Source organism: Mercenaria mercenaria, chromosome 10 (genome assembly GCF_021730395.1).
Source record: "Mercenaria mercenaria strain notata chromosome 10, MADL_Memer_1, whole genome shotgun sequence".
NCBI lineage: Eukaryota > Metazoa > Mollusca > Bivalvia > Venerida > Veneridae > Mercenaria > Mercenaria mercenaria.
The window spans coordinates 1688925-1708525 of record NC_069370.1 but is presented as its reverse complement, the minus strand read 5'-3'; the positions used below and the strand labels follow the sequence as shown (position 1 = coordinate 1708525).

Below are 19601 nucleotides of genomic sequence, written 5' to 3'. Positions count from 1 at the left end.
GATTTTTGTTTCTAAACTGTCTTGAAAATGCCAAATCAAGAAACAAAAATCATGCCCGACTTGGGAATCGAACCCGGGTCGCCGCGGCAATAAATATTTGTTTGCAGGCTTTACCAATATACCAAGGAGGAATTTATTTAACGAGCTTTGTAATTTTTTTCAGTTTACCATCGGTACCCCCGTCATAAACGCTTTTCAGATTTGCGTTGAAAACAATTAGTAAAAACAACTAATTTTTATGTTTTCATAACTTTTAAATTGTCCGTAACTAAGTTTCAAAGCCTTCTTAAGAAATACATAAATATTTGTCTGATATCTAAAAAAAAATTTTTGTTGTCGTGCGATCTGGAGGTCAGTGCCTTTAAACTCTTTTGCATCTTTTCTGCGTTAAATAAACGCCATGAATTGTGTTTTTAAGCGACAGAAAAATATATAGCATTATATATAGATTTATTTACTTTTAAACTGCAGAAATTAATTTTCGCAACTTACTTGATAAAGACAGTCCAGTGTATATGTTTCGTCATATAATGTTATCAGCGTTTTGCTCAAGTGCAGAGATCATTATTTATCTATCTTCAGGTCTGGACATGCAAGATCGGTTTGAGATTGATTTTTAATAACTGATGATCGTAAATCAATATTTGATCGGCATACTTAAAATTCTTAGTTACCGGGGTATCACGTAGCACAGATGTTTTGTGATACAGGCAGTATTCATTATATATGGTCAATTTCCATTGCAATTATATGTCCTCTTCCAGCCATACGTTGGATCTCTAAAATCATCGCATATCCGTGCACAGAAATACTAATGCTTCTTTGGCATAATTTAGTTGATATACCTAGTTTTCGGTCATACTGATTATCTGGACCAAAATTTAGAGCAATAATATACATTTGGAATGAAAGGTTACTTAATTGGGAAATAGATTTTAGTTTTGCGTGCTTTGTTGAGTTTTGAGTTCAGAATCGTTGTAATCTAATTACTACGCATCTGAACGAAAGAAACGTGTTTTATTTGCCAACTAAGCACGCTAAACTAAAATCTATTTCCATTCTAACTCAGGGCTTTAAACTAGTTATTACAAATTAAAAAATCATTTCCTATATATCTCTATAGTAGCAAAATCAATCGGATCGAGAAATCGATAACGCCGATAGCGTATTTTCAAGGGAGACAATTTCATCGATAAGCCATCGATTTGGCTATGAAAGCTGGCAATGTACGAGGGATTAAACCGGAATAGCCAAAAGTAGGTCATTTTGCGAAACGTGTTCTAATCGACAATACAATACACGGTAAAATCCTTCTTTGTTTATATAAAAGAAAATCTTAAAAGTGTTAGAATTGTAAATATATAATGGCAGTCTTCTTTCTTTTTGAGAAATATTCTGTTGTATCATATTTAAAAGCAGCCAACGCTATATTAGACATTTGCGAATTAAGTCTACGTGGACTGTGGACACCTAAGACGATCGATTTTTCAAGGGGACCGTCTCAACATGATTTAACTAATTTATGTTCGGTAGGAAAACATTCCTATAATGATGGTAAGGTCTGGCTTATTATGCCACCGCACAGGATAATATTTGGATTTGTCTGTTCGTCCGTCTGTTCGTCAGAGAAATATTTTGTTACACATATCGCAAAAAGTATTTGATCTAGCGTCATAACACTTTCCTGAAATGTTCTTTAATATCATAAGTTGCGCATCTGAGACAAAGTTGAAAAGATAAGCTAGTCTGATCGCATTGCATCCGCCGTCGTCGTCCGACATGAAAAAAATCTAAACCGGGTCAGCTGGGATCAAAATGTAGATCAGCAGGTAAAACATTGTCAAAACTGTAGAAAACTTAATATCTTGCGTCTCCATCCCTTTGTTGTTCTTATACGCCCGAAGGAACGTATTTTGTTATACTCCCGGTGTCCATCTGTCCGTCTGTCCATTAGCAATTTCGTGTCCGTTCTGTAATTCTTGAACCGCTTGAAGGATTTCGAACAAACTCGACACAAATTTTCACCACATCAAGACGACGTGCAGAACGCCTGTTTCGGATGGCTCGCTTTAATGTCACACTTAGGGGTCAAGGTCATATGGCTTTGTTCCATGTCCGCTCTGTAACTCTTGAACTGTTTGAAGGATTTTGAAGAAACTTTGCATAAATGTTCATCACATCAAGACGACGTGCAGAGTGCATGTTTTGGATGGCTGGCTTCAAGGTCAATGTCACACTTAGGGCCAAAGTTCATTTGACTTTGTTCCGAGTCCGCTGTGTAACTCTTGATCTGCTTGAAGGATTTTAAAGGAACTTGGCATAAATGTTCACCACATCGAGACGATGTGCAGAGCGCATTTTGCAGATGGCTCGCTTCAAGGTCAAGATTACACTTAGGGGTCAAAGGTCACATGACTTTGTTCCGTGTGTATATTGCTTTGCATTGCGGTGCTCTTGTTTTTATGTGACATCTAGAGTGTTAAGATTTCTTTCTATGCTTTTAAAGGAACTTGGCATAAATGTTCACCACATCGAGACGATGTGCAGAGCACATTTTGCAGATGGCTCGCTTCAAGGTCAAGATTACACTTAGGGGTCAAAGGTCACATGACTTTGTTCCGTGTGTATATTGCTTTGCATTGCGGTGCTCTTGTTTTTATGTGACATCTAGAGTGTTAAGATTTCTTTCTATGCTTTTAAAGGAACTTGGCATAAATGTTCACCACATCGAGACGATGTGCAGAGCGCATTTTGCAGATGGCTTGCTTCAAGGTCAAGATTACACTTAGGTGTCAAAGGTCACATGACTTTGTTCCGTGTGTGTATTGCTTTGCATTGCGGTGCTCTTGTTTTTATGTGGCATCTAGAGTGTTAAGATTTCTTTCTACGCTTAAGGTTATTTACCTACCTTCTGACCGCATATGACAAAGTTTCAGACTTTGCCGATATTTTATTACCATTATAACTATTCAGTCTGTAGCTTTTCTTTGTTTGGATTAGTAACCTTCTTTTAGACCCAATATCAAAGTTAACCTACATTTGACCCGGTTTCCAAAGTTTTAGTAGAAACCAATTCCTGTAGTGTTAACAGTGTTTTTTTTCTCTCTCTCTCTATGATATATAACCTCGTGACCCAATTTTTAATCTCAGATAATCCAGTTTCAAGCTAAATTTTATAAACAAAACAAACATTCTAATCAGGTATCATTAAGATTGAATATTATATCAAGACCTGTAGTGTGTTAACAATGTCTTTAATTTCGCTTTGTGACATTAATTTTTGACCCTAGATAATCTAGTTTTATACTTGATATAGATTTATAAATAGACAAATATTCTGCCCCGGTCTATCAAAGATCCAAAAGAAAAAACAATATAGGAAACACGGCGATCGTTAACACCGATGTATCTCTCCTAAATTACTGTAGCAATGACAACATCGTCCTAGACTGTCCATGTGTCACGTACAATAAGCAGTTTCCGGACTGCGTTCCACCAATTGGCGTTTTCTCTCTTTTCTTGAGACACACGACTTGGCCGATGAGTTGGCTCTATTCAGGTATGACGGCGGAAGAAAACTTGTTTTGTTTCCCTTTTCAATGGATGTTCAGTGTTTAAAATGGGTGCTAAAAATTAACAATACCCGCCATATTTATATGGAAAATGCAAGCAACTTGTCTATGGTGATTTCAAACAAAGTTTGATATGAGCGCTATGTCTTTGTCAAGTTACAGGTCATCAATAGAAAACAGTTCGGTGCACCATTTTTGTAAGAACCGAACGGGAAACCCACTAGTATTCGATTTCTTAGATTTTGACGCATCCATCTGAAGTGATTGAAAATAATTTTGGGCAAAGTTTACTAGTTTGGTCGGCAAAATTAATATATACTTTATATAACAGAGAGGTGTACTTAAGTGCAGCCACGATAGAGGATAGAGGGACAATAGCATACTTTGTATACTACTATAGGTATCTAAGGTACATATATATTCGAAAAAACGGTGATAAGTTTCCTATTTCTGAACGTATCTTGTAAGATTAGCACGTTTTTACTTAGGTCAGATGATCATGGTTACGATAAAAAAGTAGTTTCGACATTTTTGATGAGGAATCAAAATCATTAAGAATTTAAAATCATTAAAAAATCATTAAAAATCATGCTTATTTGAAATGATAAGGATTCAATTATTTTCTTTCTGGTGATCATAAATGTGTTTATTCTGCTTAAAGACGCACTCTTGTGTTTTCTAGCCCAGTTAGGGCTTTATTCAATGTGTGTGTGTGGCGGGGTGGGGTTGTTATTCGACAGTGTTTACACGTGCATGGACACTAGAAAAAAATTGCTGATAGCTTCGAAAATTCCTTTCATAATAATAAAGAAAACATTATCTATAAAGGCAACACAGAGGCCTCCGTGGCCGAGTGGTTAAGGTCGCTGACTTCAAATCACTTGCCCCTCATCGATGTGGGTTCGAGCCTCACTCGGGGCGTTGAATTCTTCATGTGAGGAAGCTGGAAAGTCGCCATATGACCTATCATGTGTCGGTGCGACGTTAAATCCAACTATAAAAAAAATAAAGGCAACACAGTCTTTCATGTGTTTGCACTGACCGTTCCAAGGCGGTGCCCCACTGTGTTCCTTTATTTTTTTGTTTTGTCCTTGTGTGTTTACTCTGTGTGCGTGCGTGCGTGCGCGCGCACGCAACCGCGTGCTTGGTTTACGTTTAGGGGGCTGCGTTTATAGAACGTGGCTTTCCCTGTTGGATATTCATCCTTGTTTTTATATAAAGAAAACCTAATTTTACTAATTAGTTTATCTTTTATTTACATATTTATTACGTGCAAATACAAATATCATTCATCTAAAAGTTATCTTAAAGACATTAACAGACATAGTTTTGCACCAGGCTTGTAGTAATGCTAATGCTAATGCATTAGTAATGCATTATTTTTTTCAAATAATGCCAAGTAATGATTAATGCCACAATTTTAGCATTAAAAATAATGCTAATTTAATGCCAAAGTTAGTTATGCTAATGCTAATGCTTAGCATTGCTTAGGCATTATTTTCTGTATCACTGGAAAAAACATAATACATACGCAAACCAATGCATTGAACTATACATTTAAAACCTGTGAAAGCTCCAAAGTGCAAATTAATGATAGCCATTCAAGTGTGACATGATTAGGTTTGTTAACCAAAATATCAAACAGAATCTATTGTTATCTTTTGACACCTTTTTTATCAATTAACAGTCTGCCACTGATAGTGATGTTAAAGAGTCATGTCAAATAAGGCAGTTAGGGAGCCATTAAACAGGTACTTGACTTTCTCTTACAATTAAAATGCTCATGAATGCGGTACTTCAACATAAGTATTTTTGTGCAGCTCATGTTCATAAAATGCAACAGTGATAAACTATAATACATAAAAGATATCAATCACTGGAGACATAGACAGATACAAAATACTGTAGAATTTAAATGTTGTGTTTCTTATGGTGCTGTTGAATCATTTCAAGTATTTCATACAAATTAATCCCTAGATGGTAGATTTGATTCATTACAAATGAAAACTGTAATAAAGTCATGTGTTGCTGCTATGAAATAAACAACTACAATGGTTAAATGAAAAACAAACAAATTGTGTATGTGATTATAACATGCAATGATTCACAAAAATTAATGCTAATGCTAATGCACCCTATGTAATGCTAATTTAATACATTATTTTGACAAAAATGAGTAATGCTAATGCTAATTTAATGCCAATTTTTTCTAAGTAAAGCTAATTTAATGCATTACTTTTGCAAGTAATTATTAACAAGCCTGTTTTGCATACATATAATCTTTTAAAAGGCATATAACAGTTTTGTTAGGACAAAGTACATGTATTAACATTAACACAAATATACAATATTCAAAACAGACGCTGGAGAAATATAGCCATTACAGAAAGTGATATGTATTTCAATGCACTTTTTTCCGATGAAATAATTACATAAAATTACTAATTATGCGGCGGGAAGCATAATGGCAAGAGCTACCTAAGGACAGTGCGCTCGACTGTTTGAAGCCCTTCCACCTAATACTAACTTACATACAAAAGATGTAAGCTAAAATGTAAGACAGAGTTATAAAACTTGCCAAGTGAGGTCAATTCATGATATTTAAGACGTGTGGAGAATCTGAAAACAGCTGAGTAAGTAACTCTTAAGAAACTTCAAGCAATTTTTCTATGATAAAAGGTACATAATTGTGAGAAATTGAGAAACTAAAGTTATGTAATTTGTCCCATGTTGTCAATTCATGGTGACAATAATGTGTAGGGAATCTAAATCACACTTTTACATATAAAACATTCACAAAATTTCTGTGTTAAAAAAGGCATAATTTTTGTTTTAAAAATGCGTGAAGTTTTAAAGCACTTGGCCTAGGAGATTCTGAGACACCTGTTTACCTGCAAAACTTTAATCTGAAATTCTAAGCTAAAAAGGGACGTAATTTAGACAAAATAAAAGCTAGAGTTATGTTACTTGTTATATGAGGTCCTCTCATGATGACAAAAAAGATGTTTGAAGCATTTGGCCTAGAAGTTCCTGAGAAACTTTCTTGTATGCAAACTTTAATCTGAAATTCTAAGTTAAAAAGGGGCATAATTTTGACAAAATAAAAGCTAGAGTTATATAACTTGTTGCGGGATGTTCTCTTATAATGCTCAAGACATGTGTGAAGTTTGAACGCATTTACCAAGTAGTTTCTGAGAAAACTGCTTACATAAAAAGCTCAACCTTTTGTTACGCGGGCGCCGACGAAATGGTGATTACAAAGGTTCTACTACGTGAAAAAATTTTAAAAGTCGAGCTAAAAGATGAAAACATAAATCAGCTTTGAAAGTTAGCTTCAACATAGTAACCAAACATAATAATTTTTCTATATTTTCGTAAAAAATTTATTTATTTCATTTCCTATTCCAGATATGCCGTATTCCATCATTCCCCACGTGACCTTGTATGTTAAATTTACTCCCCAGTCGTCTCCGTGTCACTTTGCTCGTCACAATCGCTTTCTTCTCCCTAAAATAACGAAATAGTAAAAACAACTAATTCCCATGTGTTTCAATTATTAAACATAAAATGTTTCAAAGCCTTCTTAAAAATAAAGCAATAATTTCCTGTTATCTTAAAATTTTTCATTTTTTTTTTTGCTATCGTACTATATACCGTATTGACAAATCTAATGATTTTATGAAAAGAAAGAAAAATGCAATAAGAAGTTAATATTTTGCTACGATACAATACTGAGTATCGTTTAATACTGCACAACGTTTCATTAAACTAGGACTATGTATATTGTAATCAAGTTTAAACATAGTGATTAGAAGGTGTGCTGCAAACAAACTTTCTGGTGGAAGAAAGAAAGCAATGTCTTTTCTACATTTTTGATATTTGTCGTAAACATTTTCCTCTTTAGAACATAAATAAAGGTGTACATGAAACAATTTATCAGAACTGATGTTCGCGTATCTCTAATTTGTCCGTACACTATGTGTCAGAATAATAAACGACTGTTTACCTTCGGCTTCGGGTACTTGTTTTTACTGCACCATGCTGAGAAAGCTTCTCTCACGTGTTCAATTACATCCTGGGTATTTACCTTGCAGTACAATCGTATGTATTGCTCAGCAAACGTTTCAGGTAAAAAGTGAGAAATCTAGAAATACACAGTTTGGCATAAAATACATTCATAAGGGTATGAAAGTTTTACTCTGATCATATTTATATGTGTATATTTTAATAATTTCCACATCTGCACATAAATTGCCAATAGATCGTGCCTTTCCCTTATTAGTTTTGATAGTTAGTTGTCAAGCAATTATATAGTACTGATGTAGCTGGCATCCCAACCGAGGGAAAGTAACCATGTTTTGTCGTCACTTCCCTATCTATTTCTTAAAGTGAGCATAAGTGTTGCAAGCTGATGGTATACTTACAAATCCAAGAAAAAAGACAACAACGAAAAACGATTACAACAAAATTAAGTCTTTTTTTTCATGATCTTTTATTGCATTTGATAAATTCATGGGGGAAACCTGTTGTACCTGAGATTTTTTGATCGTGATTGCCTTATTCTCGTCATCTTTGCTGTAGAATCTCACATTTAGTATTGGATCGTTCGTCTTCATTCCATAATCCAGCTTAACCACCTGAAATGATATCAGATTGAACTATACATCTGTTCAGCCTAGGTCAGCCTTGTTAGTGAAGTGACCGTCAATTCATATTTGTAATTTATTTTCCCCATCATAAAACTTCCTCCCAGCAGCAGTTTGGTTCTATATATTTAGATCTTAGATAAAGGAAATGGCATCAGGTAACGATTTTTTGTGAATGTCACCTAAATAACGCTCCTTTCAAAGAGAAAATCTGCTATAAAATATAGATATTACAACTGGAAACTATGAAAACCAAATGAGGAGAAAGTAACCTAAGTATCATCTTTACAAACTAAATAACAAGATAAAGAGGTTTCCGTATGTTACTATTAGACTTTCAACAATACTAACATTAACTTAATAAATGAAACTAACTACAGTTGTTTTGTTATGTTTCCGCCAAATGGATATCGGGCAATTCGGTCAACCGCGAAAACCGTCTTAATTTCAGATTTGTTGATGCCTAACGTAATATTCAGGTAGACAAAGTTTGAAAATGAATGCAACATTTTGACTTTTATACAAATTTGTTCGTACTTACGTCAATTTCAAGATCGGCTTCATTGACATTTTTCAACATCTCATTTTCATTTTTGTACTCCAGTATAAATTCTTTTATCTTGTCTGTATCAATACCGTGTCCATTTACTGTAACCTAAATTTTATATTATGGTGTATAAGAAGTAAATCTAAGTGAACCTCCTTGTTGCATTCCTCGTTTTATATCAACACTTTAATCAGACAGACAAGTATTCATTATAGTTTTGTAAACTTGTAACAGATGTTAATATGGCATTGAAGTAAGTCAAAATGACTGTTTTTGGTTATCTTAAATGAAACGAATATCTAAGTTTACGTCCTATACTGAGTGAGCCGAGTTGTGAATACAATAGGAACATCCTTCATGTAAGTTTCGTTAATATTGAAAACACCAACTATGTTTGATTAAATTTTCATTTTTAAAACCAGTGTTCCTAACTAATGCTGCACAAGAGAGAGCCATTTTGAACGATTGGTGTATTCTTTAATTGCATAAATTAAGAACGTTTACATGATATTAGGTCCACAGACACAGCTTAATGTTTTTGGCTGGTGTGGCGTTCAAATCAATTAAGTGGTACTGGAAATCTACCTTAAGACAGTTTTTTTTGTGCATTTATATACTTTCCTATGCATCTTTAAGTCGGTAGAAGGATTACTAATCGAGTCCATTTAAATTCTGAAAACGTCGAAGAATCTGAAACTGTCCGAGAAAATTTGCACTACCCCGAACGTAGGAAACACTGCATTTCAAATGATATCGGGAACTTAGACAGGTGTTTCTATTGTTAAGATCTATAAAATATAGGCAAACGTCTTTGTCACAAAATTGCAACTTGGGACAACATACCAATGAGATAAACTTTAATAAAATTGAATACACGTTATATTTCAAATCATCAAAGCAAACCTTTTTAAATGGCCTCGGTGATATATAAAATTTTAGTACTACTTCTATATCACTTTTTCAGAAACAGTCTAATTTTGATATTTATTATTTCTGGTTGTAAAGTTACTGCTGTTAGAAAATGGTCGTGGAGTGCAATCCATTTCAAACTATAACATTGGTATACTGAGCAATGGTAAACTTATATCGTGCCATGATGATAACAAACTTGAAGTCAGGTTAAAAAAAATATATGGGTATCACAATGAAATAAACACAATTCTTGTACAAACATTATTTTTTGTTTTGCTGGTATCTTCATCAGTTTAAGCATAGGGTGTCAGTGGCAGTGAATGGTCTTACGTCGCGCCATAATGCAATCTTGTACGTCTGCACAACGTAAACAATATAATATAATGCATTCAACTCAATATATTCCGCCCGAGGAGACTATAATTGACTGTTTTGCAACTATCACTACAACGTTTTAAAGACATATAAGTTATTGTAAATTGCACATGATTAAACGTACAGCGTTGGATGTAACGTAAACGTTATGACCATTGGTTCTGAATTTGTTAATTTGAATATCAACAAATATCATAGAAGAAGCTTACTTTTCTCTGTGTCTGTGAAACACACTTGTAAAGTTTTCTGTTGATTATGTCATTCAGAATGTCCTTAGACTTTTCCAACCTTTCATCAGAAGACAATAGTATTGTTCGCAGAACTGTATCCGTCAGCTTGGTGTATGCCTCCATATCATGTATTGTTTCTGACATCTTGAGCTGGGCCCTTTTGTTAGTAAAATGCAAAAATAGGAGACGAGTTGGCATTTCTATGTAAAGTACGTATACTGAAAAAAAAACTAGGAAGATACTCAGATTCATAGTCAAAACTGAACTAAAGGATCTTTTACCTTGTTATTGTTCATTGTAGAGTAATCCTGTTTCGTTACTAAATGCAAAATAGGAGTGTTCGTATTATCAAATTAATTGGTACAAAATGTATCCTGGTATACTTCAGCTCTTAAAATGGATGGTGGCTACAAGAGTTAAAGCAATTAGCATTGCGTGTCCGGAAATAAACTTAATTAATGGCACTCTCTCTTTTTTATTTCATGATAGAAATGAGGATAATAACAAGGTCACAAGTCCAGTGGAAAATGACACACAGCCGACCATACAGAAGTACACATGGAAAACTCGATTATGTCAAAATTGTAAACAATAAAAAAAATCAAAATTATAAACTTAGTTTGTTTTGAACTTTCTAAAACCATATATACCCATTTTCTCCTTCGAATTTAATAATTTCGTCTGCTGCAACCAAGGCATCACACATCCTGTAAACATAATCAACTGTATAACTCTGGAGCGTAAATCTGACGACCATACAGCTGTCATGACATGTAGAAAATCAGCATTGTGGAATTGTAGATACATGAAGGGCCATTTGGAAGCACTGGCCGCAACCCAGCAAAACAGCAGCAGGGCCGGTTTCAATGAGCGAAATGCTGTTTTACTTCGGTTACTGGCATTTCTGAATGTTTTAAAGCAAGAACATTTGAGCCGCACCATGAGAAAATCAACATAGTGCGTTTGCGACCACCATGGATCCAGACCAGCCAGCGCATTCGAGCAGTCTGGTCAGGATCCATGCTGTTCGCTAATGGTTTCTCTCATTGCAATAGGCTTTGAAAGCGAACAGCATGGGTCCTGACCAGACTGCGCGAATGCGCAGGCTGGTCTGGATCCATGCTGGTCGCAAACGCACTATGTTAGTTTTCTCATGGTGTGGCTCATTTTGTCTAATTTGTCTAAAAGATTTGTCTATATGATTGTTCCGAAATAAAGCCCCGAGTGAACAAAAGCAGAAGTAAATGACTGGGTTAGATTTGGTCAGAACTATATTTTCCATTTAACTGATTGAAAACCCAAGAACAACAAGGACTTACATTTTTCCTATAATATTATGTGTCTTATGCTGGTATGCTTTCCTGTGTAAAGTCATTCTGGTATGAAACATGTCATATAGGTCATGTGCTTCCTGCAATATACTTGAACGTATTTTATTATGCATGAACAAGAAGACAAATCCATCAGTATACTTTCAATATATTATCGCAAATACTTTGATTTAGCTTTAAGACCAAGTGTGACAAAATGAAAACTGTTTATGAACTTACACGTTTTAATTCAGAATATCATTTTAATATCACACATAAATCCTTAATTAAGAAGGGATGAAATATATATCTAGGGCAGTTTTACTTACTTTTTCCCTGTAACAAATTTGCTTCCTTCCATCTGCCACCAATACTCGTGCACTGGATATACACCGTGCATGATCGAACGAGTTTTTCATTCCAAGCATGTAGCAATCGCGCGCAAAATAGTCCCATTTGTCAACATCTATGCCATTGGTTTTATTCGCTACCACCTGAAAGTATGGCCCGGTACTAGGGTTAAGTTCATGTATTGGAATTAAATCGTAAAACAGAGTTATTTTAAAGCGGATCTTTTTACACTATCACCATAACAGTTTATTGCGTACTTGTGTCAATCAAACCGAGATTTGGTTGCAGTACAGTATATACTGAAAAGATCTTTTACAGATATTATTTACACATGAAACAAGAACTCATGTTTAATTCATCATGCTGACTGCAGTTATAGACTTGAATTAAAATCCGTCATATACACAGCCACGAACCCATAGGAAAAACGATACTCTGCATCGGGTTTCATACGTTAAATATTTTCCCGTGATTTCAAACAAATGAAAGGAAACGTAACAGTGAATCACTAACAATAAAATGTAAATGAAGATCCTTTGGAAGCATACAGTGCAACCAAGCAAAATAATAGCTCATAACAGACTCAGTTTTGCACGTTTGATAAACCGGAAGTGATGGCGTAACGTCATTTATCCGAAAAACGTAGAATAAAGCCTGGATTCGGCGTACGGAAATGAAAATCATTTTATGAATTATTCGAAACCTGTGAGTAAATTTATTACAATGGCACTGTTGCTATAATATTTCTAAAGTCAAAATATATTAAAACATATGTCACGTTAAAAAATTCAAAACAGTGTCATAAAATTAGCGTGAAATGTCCGGTTCATTTTAATCATGGTCAAATATCTCAAAAATAAGCGCACGGACCTATACATTTTATTTCACCAAATTATAGGCTATGTGTTTATTTACAACTGTGAGAAGTTTCATTAAATCTACATTGTTGAAAAAATTCTATTCGCGAAAATGTTATGAAAGTTCTGATTTTCCCATAGACTCCCATTATGAAATATTGCATGAGGTCCAAATTATTCAAATCAGTCTAGCTAAAAATCAAGCACACGACCCTATCATTTTTACTTGCTGAAATTTCTAGGTATATTCTGAAGTTTTGAAAAATCAGAGTTGAATCAAAGTCTACATTGTAGAAAAAAAATCGATCCAAACGTGCAGAACTACCTTATGCGGAACTCTATTACACTGCTGCTGAAAGAATTCAATGCTCCCAAAAGGACCAGAAAAGATAACAACACTGAAAACTTATGTCTTAATATGTGTGACAATTATTGATGGTATTTGTTATGCAATGCACGATACACGGTGCAACTTTACATAGGTTGGGCTTAAATATGGAATGACTAAATAGCATTTCCGAGGACAAATTCCAAATAGGAATAGCCCTTTCCAAAAATGAAGCCTTCACAAAACAAATGCCTACCGAAGTTTATGTACAAGTGTATGACAATTGACATATAAACACAAAATGAAATTTGTTGATAATTTAAAAAACACAAAAGAAACGCACCAGGATCATACTGGTTCGAGCCTTGGAATGGTCAGTGGCAAAACACCAGTTCAAAGGTGCAAGAGACAATGCAAACGTACATTTTAAAACAAACCTTTCTCTTGCATTTGACTAAATGTGAGCTTGTTATTTGAGAAATGATAATGTTGGTTACCTCATACAAAAAGCTCTTATCCTTTCCTCTTCCTTTATAGGGCCACACCACCTGTAAAACACAAATTGTTAATCTTTATATTTAAAACAAGAATATGCTAAGCATCTTACAATAATATATAGATTTCCATTGCAAATAATTTTAAAAACTTCTATATCCAATACAAGTTGCTCTTCAACTTCATTAGTTTAACATGAAATGACCAAGACAAGAGGCGGCACATTCAAACATAAATAGCTTCAGTATAGGTGTGTCTATTGGTAGCACACCCATGTGTGACTAAAACGAACTTTTCATCAGGAGTACGCTCATAGTTTCATTAGTGTGCCACAACAGAGTGAAAACAGGAATATTTGACCGCATATATTTTTGTATTACGTTTTTTCATCACGGCCACATATACTTGTTCCATGGTAGAAATGATCTTGTAGATCTGTATCAGCCTGCATTATCTTAACAATATTTCTGGAACTTATATCATGAAAGATTCTAAAATCATAAATTGTACCTGCCCTGCTAAGATTGCAGGAACATCAATTAATTCTTTAATGAATGTAAGATCCTCTTCTTTGAAATCATCCATCAGCTTTTTAAACTCTTCTCTTAGTTTTCCATCATCTTTTTGTAACATATACTCGAACATTTGTACAGAAGCTTTTTCATGCTGCAATAGTGAAACGATAAACACATACGCTTCTTTTGACATACGTTTGGTGTTTACAAGCAGACGACATCAGCATATTGCCATAAACTCATTACGTATGTTTTAAATTGAACGTGTTCTATTGAAGTTTTATGACTTTTTTATACAAATTTATTAGCCTGTACCCTGCTAAATTTCCAAAATAGACTGGCCCATCTATTTGGGCAGTACCATTTCTTATTCAAAGAGGTGTTCACTGAAAATTTACTGACTGAATGTGCAGGCTAATCTTGGTCTGCACTGGTCGCAAAGGCAAAGGCAAAACCATTTGCCGCCAGCAGGCTGAAGGTTAAATGATGAAAATACTCCATTAGAAGGTAGTGTACAGATTATAAAGAACATGCATATTTTGACCTACCTTCCATCGGCTGCCCGGTATTACACTTGGTATGAATTTTTGATCGAACAAATGCGAAAATGGTCCATGTCCTGTAAAAGAAAACATGCGTGGTTGGTCTATAGCATACACAGATGACTTATTTCTCATAAATTACATGTGAACCTAAACGTTTTTGAAATCTTACCTTAGTATATAATCAGATTAAATCAGATATTATATTCAAATCCATCCTCAGTATTTCACATGCGGTAGCAAAACTCAAAGTATAACAAATAATCCATGCGGTAGCAAAACTCAAAGTATAACAAATAATATGTACCGATAATTCTTATGTGGTATCCTATAAGGTGACGTATGGTCACTTGAATTTTGCGAACGTGTTGTGTAAATCTTTATATATTAGTACATGTAGTTTATTAAAAGTAACTTTTTAATACAATTTTAAGTCTGTTGAAGTACGTTGGACCCTTGTGAACGAGTAATCGTGACGAATTGAGATTTTCTAGTAAATTCTTTGTACAAAGCTTTCAATAAGTATGCATGTATATTTTGTTTGATTTTTATCTTATATCATGTAGAAAGTTACTGAAATACTAACCTAGATCGTGACACAACCCAGCAATTTCAACACATAAAATATCTTTGTCGGAAATCGATTCATCAGGTTGACGTTCTTTTATCGCCCTTAACAGCTTCCCAGCAAGATGGCAAACCCTGTAAATACGAACGAAAAGCACATTTGAGCCGCGCCATGAGAAAACCAACATAGTGGCTTTGCGACCAGCATGGATCCAGACCAGCCTGCGCATCCGCGCAGTCTGGTCAGGATCCATGCTGGTCGCTTTCAAAGCCTGTAGCAATTAGAGAAACCGTTAGCGAACAGCATGGATCCTGACCAGACTGCGCGGATGCATGCTGGTCGCAAAGCCACTATGTTGGTTTTCCCATGGCACGGCTCATTTAATTATTGCATAAAAGGGTATTTTGCATTTATTTATCTCTAATTTGAACATCTAGTGATAAATGTGAAATAATGTATTAGTAAAAATAGTAAAAATATAGGGGTTTCATTAAGGACTGTGGAAGGGGATTTCCCACTGCTATGGTGGTCTGAAGAATCGGCTTCTTTCCTGTGGCAAATAAAGATCTAAATGAAAGAACGTCAGACCCACCCCCTGTTAAGCAACTTCACCTTCTACTTAAATAAGTAATAAAACCCTTATCAGATCAACAGTAAAGGTTATTTTCATACGTACCCTAATGAATGCTCAAATCTGTTATGACTAGCGCCTGGGTATACAAGATAGCAGGTGCCAAGTTGTTTTATGTTTCTCAGTCGTTGAAACTGTGGTGTGTCTATGATCTTTATACATAAAGGATGCAGTTCTATATGACCGTGAATAGGGTCGTTGAATACCTAAAATGATGTTTAGACTTTGTCAGATTTCAAGGCAACATATTTGGAATTTATTACAGGCCGTTCCATAGCGGTAACCATATGTTTGTTCTAGTTGTCTATACTTTGTATGTATTCTTTGCACATACCGATAATACTCTATGTGGACGCCAGCGCGAGAGGGAATTTGAGCGCGACTATTTTTACTGTCTGATTGACTTTTGTTTTTTGCTGTCTGCAGACTTAGTCAGATAAAAACATGAACAGGTACTGTATATATCCGTGTATATTGCAACGTTTTCGTATAAGTTGACATTGGACACTGTAAATATTTACCAGGGCTGAAAGCTTTGATGAAAAAAGAATGCAGGTAGTCAATGAAATACTAGCACCAGAACTGTTTTATCTATAGCTTTATATGAATCTGTAAGATGATTTTGAACTGTAGAACATAACGGAGCAAAAATGTATTTATGTTTTATGGCGCACCAACACGCGGCAGGTTATTTGGCACCAAACAGGACTGAATATTTTGGTTTCACGTCTCATTTACATAAATTTAACATGTGATGTATGGAGTTAAAACTTTTATATCTGTTCGACGGCAGAATAGACAGTGTTCAGATCCTTTTAGCCGCCTCTTACGGTCATACAATGGTAAGACAATGGTTCCAGTTTTTTTCATGATCAACTTGTTCCAAAACTACATGGAGCATGGAGTTAAAATAGTAATAGTACTACGTTAATGAAAGGCTATGTAACGCTTATCATGACCCATAGCAATGACTTTATCAGAGCTAAATCAGATACAGACGTTGGGTTGTCTCAAAGACTCCAAAGGATGATAAATATAAAGCATTGGGGGTAAAACAATAAATGATAAAATTGAGTCCAATTATGGGGACACGTCACGGTCTATCTGCCGTTGTGAATATAACTAAGCGCTGCAGTTATCAACTTGAGCGGTTATAAATTTTATTTACTAATATGGTGAGATAAAATTCAGTTGATGTTTGACCTGATTTTTGTCAACTGCAAATTTGTGTCAAATTTGTATTAATCTACACCAATAAATTATTAGACTTCGAACAAGTTATAAACAGTGTGTTTTCTGATTTAGTGAGGGGCCTGTCTGAACAAGAACACCCACAACCTAAAACACGCTGTAGACTATTCTCATTTAACAGGAGCTCTTTCTATGATTTGATAACATTGACTACAGGAAAGTGGTAGTATATTTTAAGAGATCCATGCATCATCATACCACTTTACATTTACTAAACAACTTGATTATTTCTAAATACTTGTCGGTCTCCCGCCCGTTTAGCTCAGTAGGTAGAGCGTTGGTCTACGGATCGCGGGGTCGTGAGTTCGATCCTCGGGCGGGGTGTATGTTCTCCGTGACGATTTGATAAACGACATTGTGTCTGAAATCATTCGTCCTCCGCCTCTGATTCATGTGGGGAAGTTGGCAGTTACTTGCGGAGAACAGGTTTGTACTGGTATAGAATCCAGGAACACTGGTTAGGTTAACTGCTCGCCGTTACATGACTAAAATACTGTTGAAAAACGGCGTTAAACCCAACGCAAACAAACAAACAAAACTTGTCGGTCAACAAATTAGAAATATACTTAAACTATTTAACGTTTTCATAATACTATCATCGTTTTCTTAAAACTATAAATGAATTTTTAAAAATCTCTGCGCTCAAAATTAAAGTTAAATCAACTTCATCTATAAATATACATACTTTTGACATTTCATCACTGGACATGTCTCCATTAACATTATGTTCGTCCGTTTCCATTATGTATTCGACAGAAATATCTGGAACTGGAAGGGATTCAATTCCATTCCAAGAAAAAATTTTATTTTAGAAGTTAAGATTATTGTTATATCTTTTATATTGACATGATTATTTCTGGCTCTTACAAAGTGCATTAGGATTCACTTATTCACATTGTCCTGTAACTTTGATTCAGAGTGAGGTTCTTTATTTTCCCAAAGGTGCTTTACCAAAAACCTTCCCTTCCAATACGACGACACACTGTGTGTCAATATCCTGGTGAAATATGTTTATTTCATTGAAACTGCAATAACAAAACGGCCGCTTGCGATAATACGAAAATATTCATCCTTGACCGCCTTAAGATTAAATATTTTGAGGTTTCCATTACTACGGAAATCTTTTTTGTTTGAGAACTGTTTTACAAGGAAGACTACATTGATTTTTACATGATATAAAGGTATAATAAAAGGTGTTTATGAACGACTATTAATATTTAAATAAATTTACTAGAAAACAGGTAAATGGTAACAAACAAAATATTAGAAGTAAAATTTCTGTCAAGATTTATTATCAAAGCTGACGCTCTTAATAAAACGTAAGTGAATTATTGGTCACAATATTGACAAAGCGTAACAAACCTATGTGTAATCGTTTTCAATGTCACTTTTAATATAATCTTTATAAAAGCAAGATACTTAAGAAATAAAGAAACTTAAACAAAGTAGATGTACCTTGTTTTATCCAGTATGTTGTCCTATAAGAATTGTTCAGTAGGTCGATAATCATATTCAACGTGTTACGATAGATAACGATTTCAACTTTTCACATGCAATGTCTTGTTTTTAGGACGTTTGTGCATGTTAAGTATAGTTTGATACATTTGAAAGGTAAACAGATGTCTTACGTTACTAACCGCAAGATCATAAGATTGTTATAGTTTGTAACTTATATTTACAGGTACGTTTTAAAGTACTATTAAATTAAACTTGATCGATTTTAACATGGACCGTGATAATATTTTCCTTAAAGTAATTTCAAGTACAATGGTTTCTATCAATGCAAACAGACAAACATCTTTAAAAACGCGCCATCTATGCATTTCCCAAGATTTTCGTAATGCATATGTTTATGAAATATTCATAATAAATACTAGTATTAAAGTGATAATTGTCTGTTATAAACAAAGCATATTTTTAGTGAGCTTTATATTCAAATTAGTTTTATTCGGTTATTAGTTTTATTCGGATATACCGAGATTCGGTTGTTTTATTCGGATATACCGAGATTCGGTTGTCTTGTCGAAAAAGAATGTTGAAAATCCGTTTAACCTTTACTCTGCTAAATTTCTAAAATGGACTAGTCTGTCATTCAGTTTGGGCAGTACCATTTATTATTAGAGGGGGAGTTAACTGAAAATTTACTGACCGAATAGCGAATAGTGCAGGCCATGATCAGCCCTGATCGCAAAGGCAGATCACTTGCCGCCAGCAGGCTAAAGGTTAAATAGCTTTTCAGTAAAAGATTTTGAGTAAAATCTAGTTTTAAGCAGAATAAATGATTAAAACTAGATTTATTAAAATAAATGTTTTACTTAATGAAAGTCGGGAAATTTTGAAAAGCAAAACAGTTGTTCATAAGTTTTATACCGAGATCAACAAGTAACGACATTTGATTTTTAGTAACGTGCGCAAAATTTTGTATGACGTGAATTACAGCACAAGCTATACACGCACAAATGACAGCGAAC

General features: G+C 34.6%; 1 protein-coding gene across 1 annotated transcript; it reads right to left on the bottom strand.

Moving 5' to 3' along the window:
- Nucleotides 1-6124: 6124 nt before the first annotated feature.
- On the bottom strand, nucleotides 6125-18718 carry LOC123560986 (deoxynucleoside triphosphate triphosphohydrolase SAMHD1-like). The gene is made up of 15 exons (XM_053552101.1): nucleotides 18586-18718; nucleotides 17816-17898; nucleotides 15925-16085; nucleotides 15267-15382; nucleotides 14687-14757; nucleotides 14134-14289; nucleotides 13626-13676; nucleotides 11922-12086; nucleotides 11602-11693; nucleotides 10933-10989; nucleotides 10262-10439; nucleotides 8760-8873; nucleotides 8105-8209; nucleotides 7579-7716; nucleotides 6125-7079 (listed from the first exon to the last, which is right to left on the bottom strand). Exons 1-15 carry the CDS (start codon nucleotides 18638-18640, stop codon nucleotides 7026-7028), a joined length of 1596 nt encoding a protein of 531 aa, XP_053408076.1. The 5' UTR covers nucleotides 18641-18718; the 3' UTR covers nucleotides 6125-7025.
- Nucleotides 18719-19601: the final 883 nt, after the last annotated feature.

What these genes read in the sequence shown, in the direction of transcription:
- LOC123560986 (XM_053552101.1), bottom strand. Translation starts at nt 18,640, where the DNA reads ATGATTATCGACCTACTGAACAATTCTTATAGGACAACATACTGGATA. An exon ending in CTGCAATCTTAGCAGGGCAG is followed by an intron (nt 13,677 to 14,133) that starts GTACAATTTATG and finishes TGTGTTTTACAG; the next exon opens with GTGGTGTGGCCCTATAAAGG. An exon ending in TTTCACAGACACAGAGAAAA is followed by an intron (nt 8,874 to 10,261) that starts GTAAGCTTCTTC and finishes TATAAAATTTAG; the next exon opens with GTTACAGTAAATGGACACGG.